The sequence below is a fragment of the Acanthochromis polyacanthus genome, chromosome 6 (genome assembly GCF_021347895.1).
Source record: "Acanthochromis polyacanthus isolate Apoly-LR-REF ecotype Palm Island chromosome 6, KAUST_Apoly_ChrSc, whole genome shotgun sequence".
NCBI lineage: Eukaryota > Metazoa > Chordata > Actinopteri > Pomacentridae > Acanthochromis > Acanthochromis polyacanthus.
In genome coordinates, this window is record NC_067118.1 from 27,496,911 (window position 1) to 27,509,081 (window position 12,171).

The 12,171-nt window shown below is 39.0% G+C and overlaps 1 protein-coding gene across 1 annotated transcript; it reads right to left on the minus strand.

Annotated features, from left to right (window-relative positions):
• Window positions 1–1,737: 1,737 nt before the first annotated feature.
• plp2b (proteolipid protein 2b) lies at window positions 1,738–10,834 on the minus strand. The gene is made up of 5 exons (XM_022187761.2): window positions 10,454–10,834; window positions 5,265–5,420; window positions 5,071–5,169; window positions 2,876–2,972; window positions 1,738–2,758 (listed from the first exon to the last, which is right to left on the minus strand). Exons 1-5 carry the CDS (start codon window positions 10,550–10,552, stop codon window positions 2,745–2,747), a joined length of 465 nt encoding a protein of 154 aa, XP_022043453.2. The 5' UTR covers window positions 10,553–10,834; the 3' UTR covers window positions 1,738–2,744.
• Window positions 10,835–12,171: the final 1,337 nt, after the last annotated feature.

A 12,171-nucleotide genomic window follows, 5' to 3' on the forward strand; every position in this document is an offset into this window, starting at 1 on the left:
ATGCACAGCTCCGTTAAAACGTTTGTTCTTGTACATAAAAATTAGTTGATTCTGAGGAAGCCATGTGAGAAACGTGTTTTGCTCTTCATCTAGATTACAACAAAGATACATGACATACATGCAAAGTTTTATAAATCTTACCCACAGAGTCGGACTCATCTAAATTTAATAGAGCTGAGCAATACATTGTGGTATGTTGTTTTTGACACAGATTGTGATACGAAGAAATACAGAAATTTTCACCAGATCCGATGAGTAACTATTACAAAAGAACAAGTCACTCTACAGTGTCTGAGGAGATTTTGTAGTTGAGTGCATCTTTACAGGAAATCAAAAATATATTACTGAGTGAAAACGGTTTATAACCTCTTAAATAGTGTAAGAATAAATCTTAAGGTGGCTTTTAGTTACCATTGATCATCTTATTACTAATACCGATAATAATGATAATGGTTTTAATATTTATTATTTGAACTTGCAAGCTGCTTTCCTGTCTCAGATTGCTTTGGTATGCTAAACTATTTTATTAATTTTACAAACTGATTTTACATGTTACCGTCTCTTGTTCTTTTGCTTATGTTTTTGTCGCTGCCTGTCAGATAACTTGTGCAGCACTTTGGTCAACTCCGGTAGTTTTAGACATGCTCTCTAAATAAATTCGGTTTAAGTTTTGGTCAACATCATTCTTTCTGTAACGAAAATATTTCTACACAACTGATTAGAGCTGCATGGTTGTGGCCAAAGTTCTAATCAAGGTTATTTAAATAAATATTGAGATCAAATAGTCTACTTATCGCAATTTACTCATTATATTTAAAGACTTTTATTGCTTTTTAACATTTAAATAGAGCATTGCTATAATTTCCAGTTTTCCTTTGACGCCAAGCAGCAAAAAAGTTGTAGCATGATCTGTTTCAATTCGTTTGCCCTGCTTTACACTGCTGTTCCTGCGATGCAACTATTGCATATGCGGCCACTGTAATGTTGATGCTAAAACAATACATCGGGCAGCCCTAATGTTTAGTCTACTGTATGTCCATCTGCACATACAAAGTATGAAGAAGTGGGTCTCTTTGGCTTTAACTTTGAAATAAATATTTTAGAAAATATGCACGCAGGTGTATTTAGGGGCAGTTATTATTACAGTCTGGGAAATAGTTTGATAGCAGTCAGTATGACCCCAAACAAGGGATTATCATTCCACTGCAGGTCTCTAAAACAGCATGGGTCATAAAAAGGTGAATACCACAGACCAAAACCAAGTCGGATAATAACACACCATAACCTCACAAAGCAGAATACTGGTAGCATGAAAAACTGTCTACAATAAAAAATAGAAATAATAAAAAAAATGAGTTGAGATTAGAGATCCCAGATGCCTGCTGCACTAAGTTAACAAGTGTCCTGGCAGAAACAGCGCAAAAACAGATATATTTGATTATAAGTGAATACAAACAGTCTAATTAGAAATTAGTGAAAACACCACCTAAGATTTGCTCATGTTAGAGTTCGATTCGATTTCTCACTGCTAACTTTCCCTGTGGCAAATACTAAAAGACCCATTTCCACTTCATTTGAGAAATGTGGCAGACTGCCTCCATCTAGTGGTGGTATGATAGAAGACAAGTCAGAAGTTGAAAAATGTAGAAATAAATGCAGTGCCTGCTTTCAAACATGAGGTTTGTGTAGAATGAAACATTATTGTCCACTGCCAGCTACAAAAACAGATTTTCTTGGTGGTGATAATGGCTTTTATTTCCCAAAGCAAAGCTGCTTTGAATTGTGAAATTGCAAACAGCAGACTCTTATAAAGCATGTTAAAAAACATAAAAATGAGGCAATGTTTTTTTGTATTCAAAAACAATTTCTTCTTTAAACTTTCTCATCAAAAGAGGACATGTTATTTTTTCTTAATGGACTTTACTACTGGGCAGTATAAAATGCCAAAAGAGGAACAATCTGCACCTTAAAAATGTGTTACAACATAAGAAAAACAATACATAACCTGAGCAACAACAAAGGAGAGAATAGGTAAAACTGGAGGATGACACTAAATTTCTACTAAAGAACATGTGGTTGGTTGGTTAACAGCCATATACGGGTCTTAAGGGTAAACTATAAACTCTATTAGTCCAGAAACAGCGAAAAGATTGCTGATCAATAATAGGAGGCCATTTCTAAGTTTAGGAACAAAAGATGAAGGAACTGGTTAATCTGAATGAGACTTTAAGGCACAGTAACACGTGGGGACTGCAAAGGTTAAATGACAGAAAAGGAAATGTTTAAACAGTTGAGAAATCTCAATGAAAATACAAACTCTTGACAAACGTATGATATTACACAATTCCTAAAGCATCCACCTTCATGTCAGTTACTTCACAGGTCCAAAAACACAGTTACCATTTCCCATAGCAGTCCATTAACAGTAGAAAAGTGTATTAGGCAAGCTTCTCCATGACATCAACCAAAGTGTTACATTGCATATTACTGACAACGTTCCCTTTTTAATCTGTGGTACAGTGAGGTTGGAATAAAGATATACAACATGAACAGCACCACTCACTTTGGCTACGTCATCCTCCTCCCGGCACGACCTTAAAATTATTCTCATCTGTTTACGCCATACAGTGGTGCTGATTAAACTGCGACCTGCTCATTTTACTGCCCATCCTCCTCTCCGATCCACTGTTTTCTTAACTTTTGTTCTTCTTCTGCGTTCTTGACAGTTGCTGCTCTTGGAGTGTTTAAACTTTGTCATCTACAAAAAAAGAAATCAAAAACAGCCACACATTGGACTCGTATACATGAAATAAAGCAGATTATTGTCATAGACAGCACATTTTGAGTGGTACAAGAATAACCGAATTGCTCTCACCAGTGGAAGCTGCTCTGTGACCTCCGGAGTTCTTGAGTTGCAAGTAGGTGGTGTAGGTGTCATACGCAAACAGTAGACCAGCGAGCAAACCAAACACCTGAGGAAGAACAGAACCAGATCACAACAATAGTAATAAATACTGGTCATATAAAATGCCACCAAGATGGGGAATGCAAAACAAGTTTTACGGAAATTTGTGATAATACTGTAAAGTATCCTTAATATTGTTGTTACCCAGGAAAAATGAAAACATAGTTAATTAAAAATGGATTTAAAAAAAACACAAAGAAGATTTTCAAGAAATTACAGACAAGTAATTCTCTCGCGTCTACCTGTGACAGGAAAGTTGGGTGGGAAGAGTTGTGGCTTGTAGCGATTGTTATTAAATTTATTACAACTACAGCTGTCACTTTTTGATATTTGCTCCACCAAGGAACAAGGTGGAGTTACAAAACACATCTGTGCACCGACATATTTTATTCTGGTATATGCACTGCTGTTAATGAAGTAACTGTCCCGCTAAAACCACAAAAAAAGGCATGTCACGACGAATGTGAATTTGGGCAGACCTTAACCCTTTTAAGACCATGTCAATTTTCTACTTGACTTGGAAAAAAACCCCTTAATTCAGTCAGTAACAGTGACACACCTGAAAGGCTAATAATAAACTACATGGGGCTTCATGGATAAGTGACAGGTTTTAAATGCAATTAATCTCCTTTTCTGCGTCACCAAAAACTCAAATAGAGTTTAAACAAAGAGTCTGTCATGCTGACCTGACATTATTTTATTTTAAAATGCATTCTAAATTGCCTAACTAAAACTCTACCAATGTTGCCACAACAGACAAAGAAATGCAACAAATTCTACAGCCCTTTTTATCCTAGCAGTACTATGCAGCCTCGTCACTGAATAGCCTAATTAGATCATGTTTCTTTCTTAAAATACACAGAAGTCATGCAGGTGATTTTATTCCACAATCTGGATACTTTCACCTCGAATCCACACGTAGATTTCGGAGCATAGTTTTGAAAGATAATAGTAGAGGTTTTCTAGCAGAGCACAATTTTTTGTATGTCCCAAAGAGGTTTTATACAAATATGTCACCGAATTTACAAGAATTGACAATTAAAAAAAAAAAAAACATACTTGTAACAAGTTTAGCTCAGTGGGGTTTCGTGTACTGAAGCATACTACACATTTATGTTTACCAGTCAGAAATAACTGTTAAAGTTACAAAAAGTCACTGCTTGATTGTGTGTTGAGCAATCATGCATACGATCGCCACGCACCAAAGATCCATTCTGAGGCTGGAAAAACCCTGAACAGCCAACCTAAGGCCAGGTAGAAATCAAGTTCTACTGGATTATATTTATCTGCTGGATTATACTTTTTTCAATTTCCTCTTGTGAAATCCTGTTTAAATGTAAATAGCTGTGTTTTGGAATCACAGATTTGAGTGCACCCTCATGAGGATTAAGCGGTGTATCGGAGTGTGATGTCATCTTGTGACACTGGGCAACGTTTTGACCGAGAGTTAGTCAGTGATGTTATGTTTCTGTACCTTTTTACTTTAAGTCTGTTTAAAGACTCGTAAGACGTTACCTATATAATTATCACCTCTATGCTGTTCTACTTAAATTATGTGCCATCTCCCTCTCTGCCTCTGGTTGCCCATGCATTCTCATTGGTCGCTGCTCTTTTCCTGTTTCACACTAAAATCCGAGGTGCACCAACCTTGAGTACATCCTGTTTAGCTATGATAAATTAAAAATAGCAACAATGTTCATGGCAGAGTGAAGACATGTTTCTGAATAGCATGAACTAAAAACCACATAGGGATTCTGTGTCCATTTGCATTTTTTTGCCTCAGATCTCAGAAATGTGTCTTAATGAGTCAATATATTGCAAAAGTACTGCAGCCAGCCACAGACCTAAAACGGAAGGAAGCATAAGATAAGATTGCAAGACATTACTCAATAATGTGCCTTCTCGGAGAGTTTGAGGGTGTATCATGTCAAACAACAACTGAATATAAAATCCCTTGTGTTTCAGTTTCAATAACCATAATCAGCAGGCACATCTAACAAAGAAATGAGCCATAGATAATAGTTAATGGTTGTCAAAACAAATAAAAAACTTGCATGATTATAAACAGTTTCAGAATACAGTTGAGTCACTGTGGCTTAACTGACCCCGCCGGCGATGCGAGCTCCATCTTTATTTCCTTGAATGACACAGATCACAGAAGTGATAAGGTAAAGGCCAGCACCGACGGCAGCACGGATTAAATCCTGCACAAAAAGAGGGAAGCAGAAGATGAAGCATTGTGCAACTTGGTATACACGTGTCAGAGTGTTCATGTAAGGCTGTGCTGTAGAGGACTCACACTCCAGACCCAGTGGACCACTTGGAACTGCTTGTCTAGCTCCATCATGAAGATGATGAAGAAGATGATGGCGAAGACCATCTCGCAGATGGCCACAGCAGAGTAGCCTCCATACGTAGATGAAGCATGGCAGATGATTATTATGAAACTGATGAGCTGCAAGGGATATGAGAGGAATAGGTGTGAGGGGGAAGAGAGGATACAACGTTCAATGTCCTAAAAAAAATTCTCAATTACACCAGAAAACTAACAGACGCTCCTCACATGTTTGACTTTGCATTACGTAATTTAACCCTCATCAGTGCACGTGGCAAAACCTGCTTCATCTGTACACTTTGGGTCCAGTAGTATTTCATCTGTTTTATATTTCTGCACCTGTCCATTTCCTCTCAATGCATATTTTCCTAAAACATGTGTCATCTATATGTACAAATATGGAAGAAACAATGGAATTACTATTAATGACGTGTATTGCTTACAATATTAGTGTAAGAATTCCGGAATTGAAATGAAACACAATGGAACTGAAGGAGTCATCACAAGAGCAACACAAACACACATTAATAAAAGATGCACAGTCCTTCTAGGGTCTGGCTGGGGTCCGCATGTACCCCAAATGATTTTTTATATTTACACCACAAACCTGGTTGGAATCAAAAAAGCTTTTGATGGCTACTATGTGGGTGACAACTACCTGCAGGGACTGAAAAATCCAACTTACAATTAAAAAAATATGACAAGTTTTATACAGCTTTATATAGGTGTACTGATGAGGGTTAAACAGAATGTAGTTGTAGTTGGTCATCTCACTGCAACAGAAAATAATCTGTGTCCATTAAACTGTCGAGGCCAGTCGGACAGTAAATCACTCCAACAAAGCCCTCATTGTTGTTCACTCCAGCTACTTGACTTGTTCCAAGTCAACATTCACGTGATGATAACCATTTCTTGGAAAGGAAAAATATCTTCTGCACCAAATACTAGCAGAGTGACACAACTAAATAGATTGTAATGCACTCGGCCAATCACATGTGGCTTTCATCTTAGACTTACAGTGAGTGTTTGTTCCGTCATATTTTTCCATATGAGGGAAAAAAAAAAACCCAGCCAGCATTCTTCTCAATCCGCTGAAATGCTGCCAATGTGGAGAAATCATAAACTTAGGCTGCCTACTGCTCACTATCAGTCGTTTTTTCACTATCGTTATTGTCGCTGCTGTCAAACCGTGTGGGCAGATGCTTTCACACGACCCAGAAAAACTGTGCGACAACTGTGAAGTAGTGGAAGCGAACATAAACAGTTCTTGTAACTTTTAAGCCTAGTGATTTAATTTACTAAAAACACTACAATACAATTGTTTTTATTCCTTTAGGACAGTGTGTATAACATAGATTTGTTCATTCTTTTGCACTGTTTTGCTCATGCACAGCCCGACACACCAGGCAGATAAACAAGGCTGCGAGAGGAAGCTGGAACCACTAAATGTGCGACATACTGGCCTGAAAAATCATTTTTTGTCGACCTGTTAATCAGTTTATCTACTAATTATTGTACAATTACAAATTAATCCTTATATTACATACATTTCTGATTCCTTTCTTTGACTTATATTAGTTATGATCCTTTTTTGCACACTTGTCTTTATGGAAAGTATGAAACTATGCAAGTCCCGGCACATACTGTGTCTATAGCAAGCAGGGCTGCAATGATCCCCTTCATTCTTGATCTATGTGCTGACTATTTTCCTTATCAACTGATCAGTTGTTTAGTCTATAAAATGTCAGAAAATTATGAAAAATGGCAATCAGTGTTTCCAAAAGTCCAAGATGACACCTCAAAAGTCTTTTTTCATCCACAACCTGAAGATATTCAGTTTACAGTCACAGAAGAGTAAAGAAATCATTCAAATTGCTTTTTTGTGCTGCTGACTAAATAAATCCTGCATCTAAAAAAAGCCCATCCTGCGCATTGTAGGATTTTATTCTCAGGCGCAGACAAATCCCTGCAGTCTATATGACACACACATGATTTAATGGAGGCGACACCAGTCCTACCTCTGTCACCACAGCCTCCACTCCCCTCACATGAAACACAGCCAGCCAGCCAGATGCATCAGTACTTCATGTGTTCTCGAGACTGGCACAGGCTGCCTCTGTAGAGCAGCGAGGAGGCCGAGGCAGAGGCCAAGGTCCTACACAAAGAGGCTCTATTCAGGCCAGAGCTGGCTGCTCTGAGGGCAGCGGCTACGGAGGAGGCCGTCGCACAGAAAAACACCCACTACACAAGAGTCCTTCTGAACAAGAAAGGCTCTGAGATGTTGACACCTTTATGTTTTCCACACAGCGGTAGATCTGTTTGCAGCTTTGAAAGATCCCCAGCTAGGATCTATTCACATCAGTATAATGAGCTGCTCGTTTACATTGACTGAAGGGAAATTGTTGCGAATGCTTGGCTAATTATAGTCAGTAGCAACATGAGAGCCAAGAGCTAGCTCGTCGCGCAGACACACACCAAACAGTAATGGTTGCTAGGGAAGTCGCTTACATTTTGGGGCTTTTTTTTTTTTTTTTTTTTTTGCGTTTGCTGTGGCTCACCAGAGTGGATAGCATGTGTGCTGAAAGCAAAACGGAAAGTTGAGTTTCATTTCATCAGTCCTCTTGCACATTATCTAGTCATTTTCTCTTATTGCGTAACTTGCGTTCTCTACCCTGCTTTACTTCCACCTGTTATTCTGATTAATAAATTTAAAAAAAACTGGTAAACAAGAAACCAAAACAAATAAAAATTCCAGTGAAAAGACAATGTCACGACTCCTCCTTCAGAATTTTGACAGCAAGTAAGTGCATGGCTCACCTCAACTTATCACTACAGGCTTAACTGTACCGCATGACAAATAGAAATTTGCACTGGATGGGCGTGTGACTGTGACCTGCATGTTTCCCTGCAGCTTCAAACATGTCCAAGCACGGTCATCCCTCTGGTAGTCATAATAAAAGCAAAAACTATGCTTTTAATTTGATGTGGCACAGAACCTTCATATCAAAACTGGCTGAAATGACATTTACCCCTTAAGACTTCTGGTTTACATTCTTAAAGTTTTGAGAATCCGTAATCCAGCTGCTGGGGTTAAACACCCCATTTCCTATTTAACTGGAAAATAACCATAATGTGCAGTAATTAGATTTCTTTTCCTGTTTCACTCCCACATCCCTCTCCCTGTATTGTCAACTATTACAGACATCCACCATCACAGACGACTTCCTTTAGAGATTATCGTGTAAAAAGTCGTGAGTGGGAGAGGAAACAACAAGCTGTCGAGGGTATCCAGTGGAGCGTGAAGCTATCCTTGACTGGCACAACAGAGATGTGTGCGAAGCAGTTCATGCATTCTTTGTTCCCAGGACTAAACTTCACACCAGTCTGGAATTTCCATTACCTCGGAAAGGGAAAAAAGAAAAAAACTTTACAGTGGGTGGACCACTGACCACTGACATCTGAGAGCCTGCTTTATAATGAGCGTGTTGAGTTATGGGAGCAGAATCTTATCGTCAGAGAAACTGGGAACAGAGTTTTACAGTTTTGTGATAATATTTCAGTGCACGCGATTGATGTGAAGCTGATTAAACCATTCAGTCATTACCAGGAAAAGCAGCACATGATAAAAATGAATTACATCAACTACAAAGAAAAGAACTCATTCTGCAGGCGCCACTGTCAACATTATATTACTGGATTATTGTTGTTGTCATAATGCACATGTGACATTTTAGTGACATAACTGGTCAAGATGGAACTAATATCTAACTATTTTATTCGGTTGAGGGAAGCTTACTTTATGACAAGATGAGCTGAATAATTGAGCTGTCCTGGACGTGATATTTGACTCTTTAACAAATATTTGTGTTTTTTTTTCTCAAACAGATTCCTGCAAACAAAAATGAACTGCATTACTTTGTCTATCTGTAGTCACTCTGTTCCTGATTAGCTACACGTGATGAGTAACAACCTATCAACACTGACAGATAAATGCTAAAAGATCTCTTGGAACAAATAAAGTTTTGTGTTGGAGTTTGTGTCAGGATTTTGTTTTTTACCCCCAACAAATATATATCAGTTCCACACAGCACTTATCAGTCTCCTTGACTATTAATATCTATCTAGCCAGATAAAGCAAACAAAAAAACAACACGTCGGTTTACGCCTAGATTGTACGTTCTGTATTTAAAATCTTAGTCTGTAAAATAACAAGTGACTACAGTGGTTAAATGTAGAATAAAAAATAGAGCAGAAGCAAATGGAGATGCTCAAGTAACTGTACTTACGTGCACAACTTGAGTAAATGTACTTAGCTACTCTGGCCCAGTAAAAATTAAGAACTTATGCAAAGCATTTGAGGTTAAAGCGACTCATGTGTAAAAAGAACACACGGCTGTGAAATGCAAACAAAGGCATTCATGTGAAAATGGTGGTCAAGGACAGTATAATTTAAACAAAACATCTTCCCAGACAGGAAGTGATTTTACTTTACATTTTATTATTAGGACCTATTGGTGTTGCTCTAATGGTTCCATTTCCATCTTGGTGGTTGCATATATTCCAGTTAACTACAGCCAGATGTGCAAAGACATAATGTAGGGGGGAAATCCTTTTATGAGCCTTTATACAAGCAGGAATGTGGTATGCAATGCGTTTCCACCTCACCATACTTGGACTATTACTAGTCTGTCTACAAATAGTATGCAGCCTGTGGTATTTAGTACAAAAGGAGCTGCCTGACAGAGCTACTGGGCTGAGGTAACTCAAGTGACCTTTTATCTGCCATTAACCCTCAGCATTTGGCTCTTTGGTGAGAAATGAGAAAACAGAGGAAGCACAAATGACAGGTGGGAACCTTTAACCCCCAGACCACATGCTTTTCATTCCCTGACCACGTGGAGAAGGTGAGACAAAACAGAAGAAAACAGAACATATGATAATAATAATAATAATAATAATAATAATAATAATAATATCTCTCTGTCCTCTGGTCTACTACTGAGAAAAATCAATATCTGTACTGCACTAACCCACTTTATCAGCTATGAAATATTGATTAGTTGCAACACAGCACGTACTACAGACAATTTTGTAAACATTTAACCGTTAAGAAGCTAGACGTTACCAGGAAGCCGCCCTGTCCGTGAACTTACTATTTCTGTAGCGAGGATGAAGCCTTTCTGGGTCCTCACATAACTTTTCAGCCTCTCCAGACAGCTGGAAGCGGGGCTGGACGCAGTAGTATCAGCCATTCTTCAACAAGTAACCCAACAAACCGACAGTATGAGTTCTACTGCAGTCTTACTGTCAGCAAGCGACGAGCAGAGCAAACAAAAGACACCGAGGAGGAAAGCTAGCTAAGAAAGTTCCACTGCCGCTGACTCCAACTCCCGCTCAAACTACCAACAACTTTTTCCCCTTGCAAGCGGATGAATCAGTTTTCCCGAGAAACACCCGGACTCGACTCCCGTCACCGACCGTAGCTGCTCGGCAGAAGCTCTGCTCTGTGAGTGAGGAAGGAAGGAGGGGCGGAGGAGCTGACAGCGGGGCGTTGGCTTTCACTTTCCTCGGGGGGAGCAGCAGTTGGCACCGTCGGGTCGGGGGGCTCTCTGCTGCTTTCAAGTGCTGCTCAGAAAATCCACGACTCACCGAACCTGCACTTAGAGCGACTCTGAGTGTACTTAACAATAATGTGTAAAAGCAGGTACAAGTGTAAGTATTCATGCAATGTTAAATAATATAAAATAATGTTTTCGTGTTCATGTCCCTTGTGTTTTATTTGTCCGTTAATCAAAACTCCACCTGAAGTTAGGGTAGAAATACCGTGCTTTAAACAACAACTCAGAATTAGAATTAAAAAAAACCTTTATTGCCAAGTGAGTTCGCACATACAGGGGATTTGACATGGTGAAGGGAGTTACAGTACTCAGCAACAAGAAGACAGTAAAAAAAATATCTGAGAAATTCTAAAAAATATAAAGTACTATATGTTAAAAGTGAAGGTAAAAAAGTATACTGTAAATAAGTACAGTGTAAATAAAGTATTGTGTAAAAATAAATGAGAATGCAATTTAAATTACAGTATTGCACATGGTATTAATGTACTGCACATGAGATAGAATTATTGTACTCTTAAAGGGGAACTTCAGTTTTTTCAACCTGGGGTCTGTTTTCATTTGTCCTTTCATACATGTGAGTGATGAAGAAATTAATTTTCGACATAGCTCCAGTATTTAGCCAGGCAGGCAGCTTAGCAACTCAGCTAGCAAAAAGTATTGACAACTTGCTCCCCCGCGTCAAAGTCCGCGCTAACGTGCTTTTTTTCCCACACTGACCGGCTCGGATAGTCTCAACGAGTGTCCCACAACATACGAGAGATGAGAAGTGAACGAAAACCTCCACATTACTTGGCGATTGCTCTTTGTTGTGGTCTGTATCCAAATCTCAGGACGCTAGAAAGCAAATCTCGTTCCGAAATCGCGCGAGAGCTCGCGGCAAAACACCGGTGTTGGCGATTTCGGAACAAGATTTGCTTTCTAGCGTCCTGAGATTTGGATACAGACCACAACAAAGAGCGATCGCCAAGTAATGTGGAGGTTTTCGTTCACTTCTCATCTCTCGTATGTTGTGGGACACTCGTTGAGACTATCCGAGCCGGTCAGTGTGGGGGGAAAAAAGCACGTTAGCGCGGGGGGCAAGTTGCCCCATACTTTTCGCTAGCTGAGCTGCTAAGCTGCCTGCCTGGCTAAATACTGGAGCTATGTCGAAAATTCATTTCTCCATGACTCACATGTATGAAAGGACAAATGAAAACAGACCCCAGGTTGAAAAAAACCGAAGTTCCCCTTTAAGTGACACCTACAGTTACAAG